Source organism: Suncus etruscus, chromosome 9 (assembly GCF_024139225.1).
Source record: "Suncus etruscus isolate mSunEtr1 chromosome 9, mSunEtr1.pri.cur, whole genome shotgun sequence".
NCBI lineage: Eukaryota > Metazoa > Chordata > Mammalia > Eulipotyphla > Soricidae > Suncus > Suncus etruscus.
In genome coordinates this window covers 113,241,531-113,261,318 of record NC_064856.1, presented here as the reverse complement: position 1 = coordinate 113,261,318, position 19,788 = coordinate 113,241,531, and the positions used below count along the sequence as shown (strand labels likewise).

The window sequence follows — 19,788 nt, the reverse complement described above, 5'->3', positions numbered from 1 at the left end:
TAACAACCCCAAACTGTTTAAGACACATAAAATGGACACGTATTTCTTTAGAATATTTTGTGTTTTTTCTCTGACAACTATAATTCTTATAAATGTCGCCTTATACAATGACGATTCTAACCACTTTTTATCTTATCTTTTTTGAGCTGTTTAACAAGGAATTTTGGTGAAAGAGTCCCCCAGCTTAATGCTTATGATTGAACTATATCATGGGAATTGTTGGAATTGTTCCTATGGCCCCCGTATGTGCCAATAACACCAAGTGGCATTGCTCCTTTTTTGCATAGGCACATTAAAATGGGAAAATACTATACATGCAAATAAGATCCTATCTAATAGAGATTGGAACACACAAATCTTGTAGTGCAAGGGGACCTTACACCCTGAACATTGACCTGGCACAGACCCTCAGAAGAAAGGGCATTTTTCCATTTACCCCCTGAACCAGGGAAGCCATCCACTAAACATCCAGGCTTGTCTATAACATCATCTTGAAGTAATCCTCTACCACGGAAAACCGTACACTGCTCAGACATTGACCTGCTCAAAGAGACTTCCTTAACACTGAGAAGACTTAACAACCACAACGACCTGCTTACAGGACAGGGCTCCCTGCATTGCCCTTTGATTGTGAGGTGAACGAGAGGACGCTCCACATCCTGACTTCAATGTAGGATATGCAGATTCCAGGATCTTTAATACAGAAATATGATACCAACAACAGAGACTGTGTGAAAAATAAAAGTGTGTTGGCACTACAGACAATGTCTTGGATTGGATGATCTAGCTTGCCTGGAGCTTAGAGAGTTGGTCTTGTGCCAGGAAACTTCAGGGGTCGGGTCTCTTTGTATTTAGGCCAAGGTTATTTCTTTCCATGTCCCTCATATTTTGATGGGCCTATGCAAACAACAATGGCCACTCTAACACCATTTTTACTGTGCTCCTTTGACTCTAATCCTTAAAAATAACCACTTAAAATTTGAGGTTAATCTTAAGCTAATATGCATGTATATGGAAATGTAAAAATATACTATGCCTGTAATGTTTTAAGGAGTTATGTTAGTTTTATGGCTTTAGATTGCCTTGTATGCTGTTAAGAATATTATAATGTGTTACAATCTGGGGACTTGAGGGACAAAGTAATTGTACATGGATTCTGTCTTATTTATCTTAATGGTCTTTGGTTCTTTGGCTGAAATTTCAAAGTTAAGATATCAGCAAGGGGGACTTCTGATATTATGTTATGGGTGATTGTCCTTCCACTGTAACTTTACCTTGTCCTCTTTCTTTGCAGTCCTTGTTCTCATAATTAAAAAAATTAATAAAAAAACAAAAATAAAAACAAAAAAAACTTTCACTTTAGGGGCTGGAGCAATGGCACAGCATAGGGCATTGCTTGCACGTGGTTGAGTCCAGGATGGACCCTCTATTCAATCTCCAGGCATTCCATATGGTGCCCCAAGCCAGGAGCAATTTCTGAGCACATAGCCAGGAGTAAACCTTGAGCATCCACTGGGTGTGGGCCCCCCAAAAAAAAAAAGCAACATTCATTTTAGTATAGAAACAAATAATAGTTCATAGCAATGACTATATTTCCCAAAAAACTCAACTGTGCTATATTTTTGTTCTTTTAGACTGACTCAGATCATTATCTGATAGATTAGTGTTTTCTTACCATGCTGCTTTGACATCTGTGCATAAACTCTATATCAAATCTGTAGCACCAAATCTGTAGTTTAATTTAAAAAGAAAAGAAGAAACCCCTTCTCTAAAAAACATGAAACTACAAATGAAAAAGTTCCCTTAGAGTATGGCCCTATGGGACCCCAGTTAAAATGATGATTTCCACTTGTAGAACCTTCCACTTGACCCATGTACATATAAATAAGAGCAGATGTTTAAGTAGGCTGGTGTCTTAGGCCAACTTCAGGGATACAAAAACTAGCAAATGTTACTAGCAAACTAGTAAGTTGTATGTAGATCTGATCCAACTTAGAGAATGTTCAAAATCCAAATTAAATAGAACTATTTATGGAGTAGGATTTCTTGAAACAAGGGCCTATGAGAAGTTTAAAACACTTCTGAAATATTAAAATAATCCTTTACACAATTTAATAAAATACGATTTAAACTTGAGCAAAGAACCACTAGGATCAAAGGATATCCAAGGCATCTCTCATTAACTCAATCTCTCTGAGGTTTTATTTGATTTAATTATTCATAATATAAATTCATGCTTTATATTGTATTACTTTAATGCTTCACTAATTAATATTTTAAAGACTCAGTAAGGTAGTAGCTGCTATGACCTGTAATAGCTCAGGACTTCAGAAATCAGTTTTGCAAATCCACAATTAAAAGCTGCCTATTTGGAGCCTGGAAGGTCGCTCAAAGGCCTCATTTTGCATATCTTTTGTAGGTAGAGAACCAATGCAAGTCAGGTCCCCCAGCATTCCTGACACCAACCTCTAAGTGCCAATTTAAAAGTAACACCTGAAAACTGGCATAGCTGGCCCCAAAACGAATGTATAAAAGGGAAAAAATCTGTTACCTGCAGTCTTGGCCTCGCAGACATGGGGACAGTTTCAGTTCAAATGGAAATACAGTGGTTAATGAAGAAATAGGTATATAGGCAGTCAGGAACTGAGGGTATTATGAAATTAAATTTTACATGGATTCTGGAAATGAAACTTCCTTGCATAATTCTAGATCCTATCTCGCTTGGAGAGGCAAATTATTGTAACCACACATGATGTAAAGAGTACTGAGGTTGGAAGAAAGAAGGGCTGAGCCCTCATTACAATGAAGCTTCTCTGAATTTTATGAAAAAGACAGGTGCTGAAGTCCTACATTAGCATTTAAATCAGGTTTTGGTGCCTACAAAGTTGAATTGGGGTCACTTCCTTAAATAGAGGTAACTGTATTAGAAAGGTCATCTGCTGAGTAGTTTGTGCCTGTGAATGAGATGTTCATGAAAATTTGCAATTAGTTGCTAATAACTTAAAATAAGCCTTTTGACAGTAAAGTATACATTAAGAAATAATAAGAGCTGGGAACAAGAGTGGAGGGAGGACAGGCATTGGTGGTGGGAATGCCCTTCATTCATTGTCACTATGTATCGTAAATAATTCTGTGTAATGAACTTCAGTCACAATAATAAAAAAAAAATAGAAAAAAGAAATAATAAGAGAAGATCCTGAAACACATCATCCTGGATGAAACTCGAGTTGGAACTGAGTGTCACTTCTCAAATGTACCTTGACAAGAACTCAATGTAGTTTTGTTAGTTTGAGTCAGTTTGGGGTTTGCTTGTCTCCAGCAGTCACATTGAAAATTAAATCCTTGGATTAGAATTTCTTCTCAGCAACCTATACGAAGATTAAAAGCAAAGTAACAAAAAAGATAATAGTCAACAGAATTGTTACCTTTGTGTTTTCCATGACAGGAAAGAGTGCTTAGAGATTAAAGTTTCACAAATAAGAAGCACATGTTCAGGTTGTATTTTCAAGGTGATAATGAATTTTTTTTAAATTGGTAAATTCTGAAACTTGCAAGATAATACAGTGTGTGTCTCATGCTTAGCACATTGCTTACCTTGGATTGATCCAATATAGTCTGCCAAACCCAACCATGAGTGATCCCTGAGTGATGTGGTATAGAACATGTCTGAGATTTTTCCTGAATGCAGAGCCAGGAAGATAAGATATCATAACCACCACACATCACTCCCAAAGCTTTCACTTTCCAGCTTGCCCAGAGCTATCAAGATACACTCAGTAGACTGAAGGGTTAGACAGCTTGCTGACATGAAGTGGAGCAGTGAGGGAATCTTGGTAGGAACACCCACTCCCTTCACTCGAGTGCATAACCATTGATTTTACAGATTGTAATCCCATTGGGAAGGAAATCATTAGAAACAAATGAGCAAATTATTACTCTCAGAATACCATTTAGGCATTTTTTATTTGACCTTCATGTGTCTATAACATTAGGCAATATCCTTTTCATGAATAAGAAAACTGAGGCAGAGAGGATTAAGAAATTTAAGCAAATTTTTCCCAGAGGACAAGTGGAACTATTCATAGTAAAATCAGACCAGGCTGTCTCCAGAGTCCTTATTTGAACCAACTTGCTTTCTTTCTTCTCACTATGACTCATGAACAATTTAAAAAACAATATGAAACATACAAGGAGATATCATCTGTGTCAAAATGTATGCTGAGGCAATTGCATTTTTCTAAGTTTCTATATCGCATAAATTTAATGTGCATAAAACATCAAATAAAATACACCTTAAAAAACATTTGTGACTCAAAAGATAGTACAGTGGCAAAGGCACTTGACTTGTGAATAGTCAACTAAGTTCGATCCTTAGCACTATATACACTCCCCTGAGTTGTGTCAGGAGTAATCTGTACAAATTCAGGAATAAGATCAAAGCTGGAAGGCAATATGCTGTGATTCCCAAAACCAAACAACACACACACACACACACACACACACACACACACACAAAAAACAGCATTTCTGGCATAAACACCAATATTGAAGATTATGTACACACAGAATATACAAATACAAAGGATACATAATCAAAATGTTAGCAGAGTTTGAAACAGAAAAAATAGTACAAGAGGTAGTAACTTGTGTTTGCATGCTTGCTCACCCAGCTGGTCAGCACTTGACACACTGCCAAAGTGGCCAGATATAAGTACAAAATGTGGCCCACACACATACATATATTATTAAAAGGGTTGATCACCATCTGCTGAGATTCTGAACATTTTGGGTGTCTAATTTGTTTTCTTCTCTATCATAAAAATAATTTCTTTGAGTATCTTTCTGTGCTAGTGTTTGTATGTGTGTTTCCTTTGGGACAAAACGTAAAGTCTGGGTAAGTATGTTGTAACCTTAGATATGTGTAACAAATCTCATCGCTCCACCTAGGACCAAAAAGCAATGATACAAAGTTTGTTGTTAGGAAGACTGAGTTCTTGACTTGTTTGATGTTCTTAGCTTGATATTTTGATTTATTTTTTAAAAATGTTTCTTTGTTTCTTTTTGTTTTGTTTGTGACCCACTATGCTCTTTTAAGAATTTATCCCCTGCTTCTGTACTCAATAATCCTCTTCTTGTTGTACTCTGTGCATCATATAAATTACTAGGGTTTGAACTCAGGTTAGCGCTCATAAAAAGCAATTACTCACTAAAAAAAAAATAGATCCATATATCAAACTTATACAAAAGTCAATCAAAGTGGGTTAAAGGACATGAGAATTAGATCCCACTCTATAAAGCCCGTTGAGGAAAACATAGGAAGAACATTTCAAGACTTAGACTTCAAAGAAATTTTTAATGATAGGATGCCAATGCAAAGACTATAGAATTAAATCTGAGTAAATTGGGACTACATCAAACTAAAAAGTTTCTGTATGACAAAAGAAACATGAGATAAAAACCAGAGAAGAGCTAACTGAATGGGAGAATTTTTTTGTCACTTAACATGGCAGATAAAGGTTTTAATATCTAGGTATATAAAGTAGTCAGAAAGGATATCACCACAAAATTTAAAAAAAAAAAAGTGGGGAGAGGAAATGAACAGGACATTTCTCTGAGGAAGACCAACAGATGGGCCAACAGGCACATAAAATAAATGCTCATCATCACTTGTCATTTGGGAAATCCAAATCAAGACAAAAAATGAGATATTATCTTATGGCAGTGAGGATGGCACATATCAAAAATATTGGTAACAATCTGTGTTGTGGGGGGTTGTGTGTAAGAAATGACCTCTCATCCAACTGCTGCTGGAATGCTTCCTGGTCAACCCTATGGAAAATTGTTTGGTTGGTGTGGTTTTCAGTAAACTCAATATTGAGCTGCCATCACCCAGAATTTCAATTTGCCTATCTATTCCCAGAACTGAAAAACATTCATCCAAAAGAATGTAAGTACCCTACTATTGCAGCACTCAGTAAATAGCGAAGACTTGAAATCAATATAGAATCCAATAACAGATGATTGAATTGTGAAGACGTTGGTACATATATGAATGGATACTACATAGCTGTAAGGAATCATGCAATCATGCAATTTGTGCAAAATGGGATAAAACTGGAAGATAATTAAATGAAGTAAGCCGGAAGAAGGATAAATATAGAATGATATCACTTATGTATAGTATTCTTGAATAACTGCATGAAAGAAATGCAATGGTTTAAAATGGGGAGAGGTCTCAAACACCCCTTGGGCCCCCAGAGTATAGCAAGGAGGAAGGAAAAAATTGAGTGGAGGAGGTGTAAAAGAATCATGAAAGGATGGAGTCCAGGAGCCAAGTGGTTCTAAGGTGGATTGATGGTGTTAAGAAAAAAAAAAAGAACAGAACTAAATATCCAAGCCAAAGGTAACAACCAATGGGAATCAAGAGACTCAAACTTTAACAATCTAAAATTAAAATAGGTCTGTTATGCTGGGCAAGCTGGGGGCTTGGGGGGGTGGTATAGGTTAATATCACAGCAGGTAGGGCATTTGCCTTCCACAGCACTAACCAGGGTTCGATCTCCAGAATCCCTTGTAGTCCCTCAGACTGCCAAGAGTGATTTCGGAGTAACAGAGACAGGGGTAACTCCTGAGTACTTTCGTTGTGAGGGGCCAACCATCCTCAAATAAAATTATGTTTGACCAATAACCCTCAGACCTTCTATTCATTCCTTTACATTCATTTTGTCCTGTAGTCTTTCTTCAAATCAATCAGTTACACCTTGAGAAAGATAAAATTTCTTTCTTTTTCTCTCACATCTCCATATATTTATTATATGCCTTATTTAAAATGATCATATTCTAGAACATTTATAGTTATATATAATAGAACCTTTATCCTCCATATTTTCAAAATATTGCGATTCAATTTCTGAGAGACTGGGCAATTAGTTCGGCTCATATATAAGTGATATCCCTTCCCAACAAACTCTTAACACATCACAAGGGCTTGAATTTTATAATTATGAAAGTTTAGGAAAAGAGAATTATTATTCAGCATCTTAGGGAACTGTCCCCCAACAGTTCCATGATTAGCTTCAACTCTGATCTTGGGAAGTCTGATCTTCCAAGTGATCTTGGGAACCTTGTACAGATTTTAAGAATGTTTACCACAAAATAACTAATGTAGCATGACAAAATTTTGTATCTCTCTGAACACAAAGCATAGATCAGTTCCCTAAGTGGCCAAAGGCTTTAGCTATTTTCAGTTAAAAACCTGATAATATATACTACACTCTGGGAAAATGGTAAATCAATTAGAACACATGTGTCTTTATGAGCTTTATCCTTATAACTTTGATTTCTTAGGATATGAAATACCCACATAGATAACACGAAATAAGCAAGGATTTGACAAGTGTAGATAAAGCTCTCTTCAGGCTCCTCTGGGTTGGGACAAGAGAATTGAATGTGAGTCCATTGTGCTCAGGCTCCACTCCAAAGATTGTAGAGGGGCCTGTTCCATACCCTCTCTTACTTTTGGTGCCCCAACATTGCTGCAGGCTCACCTGGTGTGGTCTGGGTGTCATACATGTGACCTCCTGCCCTCAGTGTATTCTGGACAGGAGAGAGTGGGGTGGTCAGAATGGACACTTCACATCTCTGGACTCTTATGCTGCATGGACACATGGAAGCACAGAAAAATTGGCATATGGTAACCCAGGAACCCCAGAACTTGTGCGCAGCCTTCATTAGAGAGACTCTAAGAATATAAGGACAACTGAGAAGGATGCATTCAGAGGGGAAGATATTGTAGGGGGCTCTTTACTGAACACATGATGAGGCCAGAGACCTAGAACTGTACGGTCGTCCCAGAAATAGTCTAGAGAGATTACTCCAGAAAATACACTGAGACAAGTGTTCCCAGGATGCCTGGGAACATCGAAGGAATGAAAGGCTTGTAGAGGAGAAAAACAGGAGTTTGGTAGACATACAGGAAGTGAGTCATTTCCATGGAAAGTGTTGTGGTCTCTCCACATTACGACATCTACTCTTGGAGAGTCACACAGTCGTTGTAGATGCTATGAAGGAAATTCGGAGGATTTACCCAGGAATGGTGCCTGGCCTGCACAGTCAGACTTGGAAACTCAGCAGAGCAACTCCTGCTAATTTTCAGGAGATGTTCTGCTCTATCTAGGAATGCTGTTTCCTCTTCTCTGGTCAATCACCGATTCGTCATCTGTCAGAGCACTTTGGAGCACTTCCCGGAGTGACTTCCAACCCTGCTCTTTCCCATACTGTCCAACAAAAAAGTAGATGAATGGGTTGACTGTGCTGTTCACAACACAGAGGAGGATCAGGAAGGACCATATATTAAGATCATAGGATGTTGTCCATATGCAGGTCACATAGATCCCTCTCGGCACATTGAGCAGCAGGAAGGCTAGGACATTGAGCAGAATGGTGATGTAGAGCTTGGTGGACTGTCTTCGCCTGGAGAAGGACTGGAATCGAAGTAGAAGAATCCCACTGGACACGATGAGCACCGGGAAAGTAAGAAGGGACAGTGTATCATACAGTCTCCTCATTATGTAAACATTTTTAACTGCAAGGTACTCGCACACAAATTTCACTACCGAAAAACTGACAAACAGACCCCAAATGAGGACACACAGGACGGTGGAGAGATGTGCTGGGCGGTGGCATTTGTACCAGATGGGCCAGAGCACAGAGAGACAGCGCTCAATGTTGATGGCCATGAGCAGGCTCAGTCCCACTGAGTAAGAAGATAGGGAGAGCAGGTTTGCAAACTTAAATAGATAATTGATAGAATTTGTAAGCAAAGCTATAATCTGAAGAACACCAGCTAAGATATAAGTAAAGTCTGCAATGGCCAAGTTGAGGATGTAGACACCATAGGCATTTCTCTTCATGCAGAAACCCAGCAGCCAGATGACAATCCCATTCCCCACCAGGCCACAGAGGCAGATGAGCATAATGACATTGTTGATAACGGTACTTATTGAATAGTCAGAACTTTGTAAAGTGTGTGTAATATTTGTTCTATTAAATGAGATGACATTTCCTCCTTCTGTTAACACTGACCAGTTGTTCCAGAGGAGTTGAGTCATGTCCACAGTGTCATTTCTTGGCTCAGAGGCCATCTGTGGGTCCTGTTGCTATGGTCCCCTGTGAAATAGAGTCATTGGCATGGATAGGACCCCTGAGGTTAGGGCTGGTTCGTCAATGTCCTAAACCCCAGCTTCAGACCTCACAAACCCATGAATAGGGACCAGGGGGTGATTCCATGGGAGGGTTCCCCAAGTCCGGCTCTCACCAACCACCAGGCTCAGGAGTCTCGTCCTCAGTGTCAGGCCTATGTTGCTCCTGAGAAGCTTGTAGGTCTGTCCCCACCTGAGCCATCCAGGAAACAACTGCTGAAAGTTTAGTTTGCGAGTTTCTGGGAAGAGACCTTGAGTCTGCTCAATGGCTTTGCCCTTGGGAAATTTTCCTCCACTTGGGGGTCTGTGTGTGGGAGATAAAAGAAAGTACCAAATAATCAAAATTTAGTGAAAATTAATATTCAAGAGTCCAATACAAAACACACAACATTAATGTATATGCATATTTGGTTTTTGTTATTTCCATGTACAACATGCAGAATAACTTTGGTGCACTCCCAACAGCAATTTTAAGATATTCCATCACATGGATATAAACACAGGCCATTCCTGATTAAAATACATGTCTGGTGAGTGACTAAGTGTCCTAAGTGTATCCTAGAAAAAACTAAACACTATTAATATTTACTTGGTAATGGGAATTAATCCGAAAAAGGGCATTAGAAATATTTTACTATGTTCCCTATTCATTAGCATGGATGGATTTTTCTCTTTTGGGAGCTATAATTTCATAAGAAATCAACTAAAAAGTTCTCATTTTTTATTTTATCACCCCTTACATCTTAAATACAATTTTATTTCTCACTCATCCTCTCCACAGAAGGCCTCTGTCAGCAGGAGGAACTGACTTTCCCCTCCACTGGGTAAAATTGCAGGACACAGGCTTCCCCAGATGCCACATGAGTGTCCAGGGTGGTAGTGGTAGGCATACACAGGAAGGTAGACACAGAACATACGAGATGCTTGCTCCATCAGAAGTAATTCCAAAGCACAGAAATAAGACCTGAGTATCATTGGGTATAATCCAAAATCAAAAAAATCATTTGAATTTAAATATATACAATGTTAAATAAATTGAAGTATATATAACTTTTGAAAGTTAATTGCATTCTACTAAAATGAAATAAAATACCAATGTACTGAAATACCTTCACAAATAAAGTGAGAACAGGTTGACCAAATATCAGGAAGAGTAACTTGGTATAGAATATGAGTACTTGCTGGCCTTGGGTTGAAAAGACAAGGACAAGATCAGGAAAGTTCAGTTAGAAGTGTGCTTTTTTCCTTACTTCCAGAAGTTGCTAATAACAGGGACAACTAGAAGTGACAGGCTGGGCCCAGGGACAGCTCCAGAGCCCACTTGGGAATTTCAGATGGACCCACTCAGCTTCTCACAGCTCATGCTACCAAGTGTTCTGGAGGAAAGAAGGAATTTGAGTGGCAATGCGTATCACTCCTACAAGTCTGACCCACATGGTGTCCTCAATTTGTATATTCTGTGAACATCCCTGAAACTGGATTTAAGGTTGCCTTTAGGAGAAAGAGTTGTGGGATATTTTTTTGGGTACACTCTCAAGAACCATATTTTTATTTCTATGGAGTCAAATACAAACAACTTGAAGTTGGGTTTGGTATGTGTGTGGGAGGGTTGTGTGTGTGTGTGTGTGTGTGTGTGTGTGTGTGGCAAAAATCTTTGCAGTGAATAGGTGGTTCATGGTTGATTTCAGAAATTTAAAAACTAACAAAGAAGGTGGAAGCAAAGTGTTAGAAAATTTGGGCACTTGAGTTCCTAGTAAATGAATTCCCTCAGAGCCCTTGGAGTCCCTCCTCAGTGTCCGGAACGTCTTATCTCTTACCATTAAAAAAAAAAAAACCATGCCCATCATACCCTCTTGACAACTGAACAAGCAGTGTTCAGTGTTTGTTTCAGAGATTTAAGAGCCAATAAAAAAGATGATGAGCTATAGAGCGGAAGTCAGGAAAATAAAATATAACTTTTTTTTCTCAAACACAGAAGGGGGTGTTGTTACCCCCCAGCCCTAATGCTAATTTTACCTGATGGCCAGGCCCACCCACTTCTGGAGGGGTCTATGAAGGTTAATTAGAGGGGTCTGGGAGAGGAGTGAGAAGGATGGAGCAAGATTCAGCAGGAGATGCCTCAGCAGAGGGAGGCAGGATGGAGGAATGAGAGAGAGGACAGATGCAGAGACGTTTTAGCTTAGAAGCCACATGTGGTGACTAGGGCCTTGTCATAAATAAAGCTGATGACTCCTGAATCTTCAACTGCCTGTGGGTCATTTCTTTGCCATTACCCTGAACCATCAAACTGGCTAGCTAGAAGGGGCTGCAAAGTTCCGGGCCAACCTGAGAAAGGCCTCACCATCCATCCATGAACATCCAGGACTCTATAATTAATATTTAATTCTACAATGAGCGAAGTGTTAGGGAATTTGGGCACTTGAAATTCTACCAAGACCCTCAGAGTTCTTGGAATTCTTCCTCGGTGTTCTGGACTTCTCATCTCTTATCGTTAAACAAGCCAAACCTGCCCATTCTATTCTCTTGATAATGGAACAAGCACAGCAAGTGAAGACAGTTCTCTCCTACAGAGGAAGAGAAACACTAAGAGCATTGGGAAGGAGGGAACAGAGGTAGATCAGAAAGAGGAATCACAGATGCTGCTCTCACCTGAGTGCTCTCCAGAGTCTTGGGGAGCCCTGGTGTGTGGGGTGCTCAGGATCATCGGTGGCCAGTGGACTTCTGGGTTTGCTCCAAATTGTGGCTGAGAGTGAAGTCCTGGAGATCACGGTGGGCAGACACTGACCACAGCTGAGGGACAGGTTCTGTTCAGGTTCCCGGGACCCTCCTGTATTTATAAACATGGTTATGTTGGTCTCCATCAAAGGAGATGCTCAAACACATGAGTGTTGGGTGTGTCATCCTGGATGCCTTCCAGACACACATCATTAGAGTGCTCTTCCGAGCATCCTCAGTATATGTAACCACAGAGTAGAGCCCTTGTTTTCTCTTAGAAGTGCACAGATCTAGGGTTAATTATTAAACAAGGACTAAAAGTACTGGAGGCATAAGATTCATAATCATCTTTAGTAACTATTTGAAAACTTATACTCTGATATGTATATGTGCTATAAAACTTTTCAGAGAGAAGCATTCAGCTCTCAAACTCCATATTGTCATAAAATATACAATTTATAAAGAACCAGCATTCAAAAGCTTTCATTTCATTATTCAGGGTATGCAGAGAATTGCATGTCAACTCCATAAGTATACCAAAACTTTACAAATTTAATTAAACGGCTCCATTTGAGATGAAAATTTGGAAAGGTGATTTATTGTCACTTTTGTAAGAGAGACTTTAAATACATTATCTGTAGCAGAGTTATTGACACAAAAGTTCCGGCGAAGACCAAAATATAGATAAAATTGTGAGCATAAAATTTTCAGTAAACAAGAAGCTGCAGGGAGCTGAAGTAATAGTATAGGACTGAATATATTCACACAATGCAGACCTGGGTTCAATCCTTGGCATCCCATATTGTCCCTTGAACTCCACCAGAAATGAGCACAGAGTGAGGAGGAGGCATTGAGTGTGACCCCCTCCAAATAAATAAATGATATGAATTGCTCTTTGTTTCCTTAATCTTTTACATTTTTTAACTGTATTGATTTCTTTTCTGTTTTCTGCTTCTAAGCTTTCTCATTTCTACCCATATCCTCTTGAGTCTTATAGCCTGTTTGTTCCCTTCATTCCATGGTTTCTTTGAGTTCTTTGAACATCTTTCACATTTCCTTCTAAAGTCCTTTTCTATAGGATGGCTAATATTAGTTGAGTCCTCAGTACTGCTATCTTTATTTGTTAAGTGTGGTGGGGTTCTGCATTGTCTTGCCATCATGATCTCTACATTGTAGACATCAGGGTGTTTTTATGTGTTATGTTGGGGGCTCCTTGTTTAGAAAAAATGTGCAGCCATGGAGCAAAGGAAAGTAGCCACACTCTTTTCTCAGTGCACTAGCCTGAGTTCATAATGAGTCTTTGGATTCCAAAAGCTGCCTGCAATCACCACATCTGCTGATCTCTGGTCTTGTCTGTCTTAAGGCCAGTTTTTCTCTGGTGCAGGGAACTTAGTTCAAAGTGCAGAATGGACCTGAGAATCCTGCAGGATAGAAGAGAGAATCTCCGGGCCCGGAGAGATAGCACAGCGGCGTTTGCCTTGCAAGCAGCCGATCCAGGACCAAAGGTGGTTGGTTCGAATCCCGGTGTCCCATATGGTCCCCCGTGCCTGCCAGGAGCTATTTCTGAGCAGACAGCCAGGAGTAACCCCTGAGCACCGCCGGGTGTGACCCAAAAACCAAAAAAAAAAAAAAAAAAAAAAAAAAAAGAAGAGAGAATCTCCCAACCAAATATCTAAGTCCCTTCATGGCTCATTGATTTTTTGAATTTATATTTTCTCCTTTATTAGAAAAAGAATCATAGTTATAGAAAGTCTTCCCAGTTTATTATTTTTTAATTAAATAATTTTTATTTTGACCAAAGTAGATTACAAATCTTTCACAGTAATATTTTCGGTACATAGTGACATTGAATCAGGAGCATTCCCACCACCAATGTTGTCCTCCCTCCACCCCTGTTCCCAGCATACATCTTATATCCCCCTCCTTTGACCCACAGGATGCTAGTATAAATGGTCCCCTCTTTGACTAGCTTGTTGTAGATTGAATTTCGATTCTGTTGTCGTTTTTTTTTTTTTGTATTTGGTGTTTAAGTCTGATCATTTTTTTATTTCTACTCAATGTTCATACACCTGTTTGGTCTTGGTACCCTCCATTATTTCCCCCTCAATTCCTGAGGCAGAACAAGATGTTTCTAGTTATGTGGTTCTGTTTGGAAGGAAGAAAAAAGAAAGAGAAAAAAGGGGAGTAAAAATCAAACAAGCAAAAAATGGGAAGAGTTCTTCTAGAGGCTATAAAAATCAATTTAGGAGAAGAAAGGGAAAAGGAGGAAAAACCTAAAAACCATACCAAAAAAATCAAACAGAAGAACCCATAAAGTACCACAGCAATAAAAACAACCACCAAACAATAGCAATGTCCTGAAATAAAATCAAAACACACACAAAAAGAAAAAACCAACAATAACAACAACAACAATAACAAAAATATTAATTAGTGCTTTCTAATTCTTTTTGCATAGGCACAGTAAATATTGGGAAGATTAGAAAGGGAATTCCCTTGGCCTGAGATAAAGGGTTTCTCTGCCCTTAAAGCGTACTGTCATGGGAATAACTATAGGCTCCATACATGCTCTTTTTCTATTCCCTAGGTCTTTTTGTGCTGTCTGGAAACTTTCCGTTCAATTGTGGATGATAAAATTGGGCCTCTGTAACTAGAGATCTCGGTATTTGCACAGGTCATAGGATAGAAGCTAAGTGAAGTCTTTTGTTTTGTTTTGTTTTGTTTTGTTTTGGTTTTGGTTTTGGTTTTTGGGTCACACCTGGCAGCACTCAGGGGTTACTCCCGATTTTGTGCTCAGAAATCGCTCCTGGCAGGCAGGATGTGGGGTTCGAACCGCTGTCCTTCTGCATGAAAGGCAAACGCCTTACCTCCATTCTATCTCTCCAGCCCCAAGTGAAGTCTTTCTTTACGTTTCTAGAAGTTCTGTTCCAGTACTGTAATTTTAATCAGTCTTGGATTTTGCACCGATCTTAGTACAAAGCCTAGGATAGATTCTTTCATTATGTTTCCAGAAGTTCTTCTGCTCAGTGGCAGTTGTCTCAGCCAGACCTCTGGGATTAGAGATCTTGGTTGTTGTGTAGGTTGTAGGCCAAAGCCTAGACTAGGTTCTTTTTTATCCCAGGAAAGTTCTGCCCAGTCAGGGTTGTCACACTTAGTCTTCTGTAGTTAGCAATCTTGGCTTTTGCACAGATCAAAGGATGAAGTGTCTTCTGATTTCATCTCATTGTTAGGTAGTGAGGTAAGACAACCTGCTCTTAGACCTAGTTGTTGACATTTCCTCATTGTCAAAATGTCATATCAAAACTGGCACATATTGGTGTTTGAGCAGTATGAAGACTGTCCTAGAGGGAGTTTGGTTCCTGGAGCTATTACAGAGAACTGTGTCTGATCTATGTGTAAGATCTAGGGTTTGAGGTTGGATGGTCACTGTCTAATCACATGGAGTCTAAGTTAGGACCACATGACATATGTTCATGGATTTTTAACTACCATTGTTTTTCCAGTGAGACAGTGTCACCATCACCTGCCTTCAGCAAGAATTTGGTGAAGCTGCTTTGGTAAGAATCCCAATACCTAGACATTTCCATTCACTTGATTCCTTTCCAGTCTGCTCCTCAAGACCAAACCAGCCCTGTTATCTTCTGTTTATAGTCGACTGCTCAAAATTTAAATACATGTAGAAAAACTCGAATGAAGCCTTTGAAACATCTTTTGGTCATTTTTTTATCTTATACTTGAAATACCAAATGTAAGCATAGAATATTGTGTGTATATATAAATGAGTAGTAAAATATAACTTCAGCTTACTAGAGAGACAACACTGTTTTTCATTTTGTTTGTTTGTTTTTGGTTTTTGGACCATACCAGGTGACACTCAAGGCTTACTCCTGGCTATGTGCTCAGAAATCGCCCCTTGCTTGGGGACCATATGGGACACTGAGGGATCGAACCACAGTCAGTCTTAAGTCAGCTGTGTGCAAGGCAAATACCTTACTGCTGCGCCACTGCTCCAGCCCCAGACATCACTGTTTTAATTTCTGTATAAAATTATTAATCTTAGTAATTCATTATAAACAATGAAAATAGAGGCACATACTCATAAAATTTCTTAGTTCTTTTTTTTCTTAAATTTAGAAAAGTTAATAATAATAAAGATCATAACCCACATTCTTAGGAAAGGTTAATTTTTATATATATATTTTATTTAAACACCTTGATTACATACATGATTGTGTTTGGGTTTCAGTCATGTAAAGAACACCACCCATCACCAGTGCAATGTTCTCATCACCAATGTCCCAAATCTCCCTCCTCCAATTTCTTAGTTCTTTCTTGTTATTTTTAAGTTATAAATAAGAACATTTATTGCAAATGATGTATGTTTTAGATATGTGACATGGAACCCAAATCAATTGTACCATGGATGAAACTCTGAGATGTGGACTCTATATCCCCCCAAATGGCTAAATATAAAAGTGCTTCAGCTAAAATTATTATTTCATAATTAGATGAACTAATTAATATTTTTAATAACCAAGACACCCCAGAGCACATCAGCATTGAAATTGCTGTCTAGTGACATCCACTAAAGAGCACATACAAGCAGAATCACATAGAGAATGCAAACACACATGTCAGTCAGCCCAAGAATCCAAAAGAGCAGGGTGGAGGATGGTTGCTAGAAAAATATTCCTCCTGGGAAGAACTTTCAGTTCTGTTGTGAAAGGAATCCACTTAGTTTCTCTCCCAGGAGTAGAGCTGGAGGTCAATATGGTCTCTCAAGGAGAAAGGAGTGAAAATGTTTCTTCCATTTAGGAAAGGGAAAGGTGTTTGACACTGTGCCGAGGACTCTGTGTTCCTGAGGTAGACTTCACACACAGAAAGTGTCTCCTCGTTATGTGCTATGCCATGTTTCTCATTTCAAGACCATGTCGTGTTTTTTTTGTTTGTTTGTTTTTGTTTGTTTTGCTTTTTTTGTTTGTTTGTTTGCCTGTTTTTTTTTTTGTGGTGCTTATCGATATAACTCGAGCCCTCACTGGATATTTGACACTTCTTTTGGTACTGGTGGAGTGTTTCACCTTCTTTTTCTCCATCTCTCAATTCGATGATGAGAGCCTCTAGAAGGATTCCGCCCAGTTTCGGTGTATTAGACCCTTACCCCAGTTTATTACTTTTCTCTTTTTCAAACAAAACCACGCAACTCGAACTAGCTAGTCCTGCCTCCAGTTAGAGGGGGAACTAAAGGAGGCATCAAGACCAAACAGGTGCAAGACTACTAAGTTGTGGGTTAGATACAGAGGGGACCACATATTCTAGCCGACCTGGGGTGAGGGAAGAGGAAATGGGAGGTAGGACAGAAATGGAGGTGTAGGGAGGACAATTTGGTGATGGGAATCCCCCCTGATTTTATGTAAATATGTACCTAAAATATTATTGTCAACACTATGTAAACCACTATGATCAAAATAAAAAAAAAAAAAAGAAAGTGTCCCCTCATCTTCTCTACACCATCAATTCCCTGCTCACAGCTCAGAGCTCTGCAGGCTCAACACAACAGAGTCCACATAATGAAGAAAAGAAAGAAAGGATCAAGAAACCACCTTTGTAACATTCCTGAGTCCTTGAATTCATCTGGGATCATACTTGCTCCTGTAATAGAAGAGTGTTTGCCATTCAGAAAGGGGATGAACAAGTTATAATCACATGGTTTGTTTCCCAATGAATGTTTTACTGATATAATTCAGTGAGATAAATGATGGTGGGGACCTTGGTCTTCCACATATTTACTCTGGGAGACTGAAAGAAGGGCATCCTCTTTGACATCCTTCTTCCAAACTACATTATTTTTTTGGTTTTTGGGTCACATCCGGTAGTACTCAGGGGTTACTCCTGGCTCCATGCTCAGAAATCACTTCTGGCAGGCACCGGGGACCATATGGGATGCAGAAATTTGAATCAATGACCTTTTGCATAAAAGGCAAACACCTTACCCCCGAACTACATTTTGATTTAAATGGAAAGTTCCAGAAGGTATGGACAACTAGTATTCCAGTTATTTGGCAATATAGTGACTATTACGGCAGACAAAAAATTTAGAACATAAAAACAAATGGCACTTCATTCCTCCCCAGTCCACCTCAAAGTTTTCTCATGCTGCACCGCATTAAGTAAGTATGTCAGCTTCCTTCTCTTTATGTGAAAGAATATATGAGTGGATTTTCAATGGTCTTAATAGTATTTGTGCCAGAACATCATATGCCTAAAGCTCAAGTATCATTAACTTTTTAAATCCTGGCTCTTTAATAATTAAGTTTAAGTCAAATAATTAAAACACCTAAAGAAATAAATTGTGATTTATGGGCCCAGGAGACAGTAAAGTGGATAAGGTACTTGCTTTGCACATGGCTGACTCAACTTTGATTCCTGGCACATTAGATGACTTCCTAATCATCCACTCTATTATTATTGATCCCTGAGCCCAGTGTAAGGACTAACCCTTTACCACTGCTGTGTGTAATACAAGAACAAAAGTAAAATAAAGTAAAAAATGAAAGAAAGTGTGGATCTATCTAGACACACACATAATGCAATAAGGAAAATTGTGTCAGCTATAAGAGCATGCAATTTGCTGCAACTTTGTTGGAACTGAAAGACGGCAAGTTGAATAAAGAAGTCAGAAGAAAAACAAACTAATAATGATCTACTCATCTGTGATATATAGAATAACTAAATGAGTAAATGTAATGAAGTAAAGGGTAATGTATTTACTATCTTAACTTATCCTAAACTCCAGAGATGGGGAGAAATTAAGATAGGAAGAAGATAAAAAAGGGAAGTAATGAGTGAACAGGAATGGAGCATTGGTTAACTTGATGATATGCATGGAGCTCTACATCTGAAGCACAGACTCAGTAACACAGAACATATAAGATTTAAGCTGCAATTTCCAAGCTTTTGCAATGTACCTGCAGGTGGCAGGCGAGGGAGAGGGGAGACAACAGGATGGAAGCACTGGTGATAGAAATTGACATCGGTGGTGGGATTGGAGTTGACATTTTTGCCTAAAATTCAACTATCATTAACTTTGTAGAGCATGGTAAATTAAATTAAGAAATTAGAGATTAAATCTATTATCTATTATACCAAACAGAAAAAAGAAGCAAGTGGAGATAGTAGTAGCTTATTGACATCTTGTTGGATGGTTTAGTCAGTAACACTCTATTATTTTTTTTTAATTTTGACCGAAGTGGATTACAAATCTTTCACAATAATAATTTAGGTACATAGTGACATTGAATCAGGGGCATTTCCACTACCAATGTTGTCCTCCCTCCACCCCTATTAGCAGCATGCATCCCATATCCCCTTCTTTTACCCCCTGGGCTGCTTGTATAAGTGGTCCCCCTGTGTCTAGCATGTTGTGGAGTGGGTATCGATTCTGTTGCCATTGGCTTTGGATTTGGTGTTTAAGTATGATCATTTTTTCATTTCTACTTAATGTTCATACAGCTGCTTGGTCTTGGTACCCTCCATTATTTCCCCCTTCGTTTGTGAGGAGGAACAAGATAGTTCAGGTTATGTGGTTCTGTTTGAAGGAAAGAAAAATAAATAGAAAGGGGAAAAAATCAAACAAGTAAAAATGGGAGGAGTCCTTCTAGAGGCTATAACTATCAATTTAAGAGAAGAAAGGAATAAAGGGAGAAAAACATAACAACAACAATAAAGAAAGATTAAAAAAATCAAACAAAAAACTTAAAAAGCACCACAGCAATATGGACAAAAACCACAGAATACCCATGGTCCTGAAATAAAAACAAAGCACTAAAAAAAAAAAAAAGAAAAAGATCAACAAGCATAATAAGGGGCCAGAGAG

At 38.8% G+C, this 19,788-nt stretch overlaps 1 protein-coding gene across 1 annotated transcript; it reads right to left on the bottom strand.

Moving 5' to 3' along the window:
- Positions 1 to 8,168: 8,168 nt before the first annotated feature.
- Positions 8,169 to 9,143, bottom strand: LOC126018811 (mas-related G-protein coupled receptor member X4-like). Its single transcript, XM_049780908.1, has one exon. The coding sequence runs from the start codon at positions 9,141 to 9,143 to the stop codon at positions 8,169 to 8,171; it is 975 nt and encodes a 324-aa protein (XP_049636865.1).
- Between the last annotated feature and the right edge of the window lie 10,645 nt (positions 9,144 to 19,788).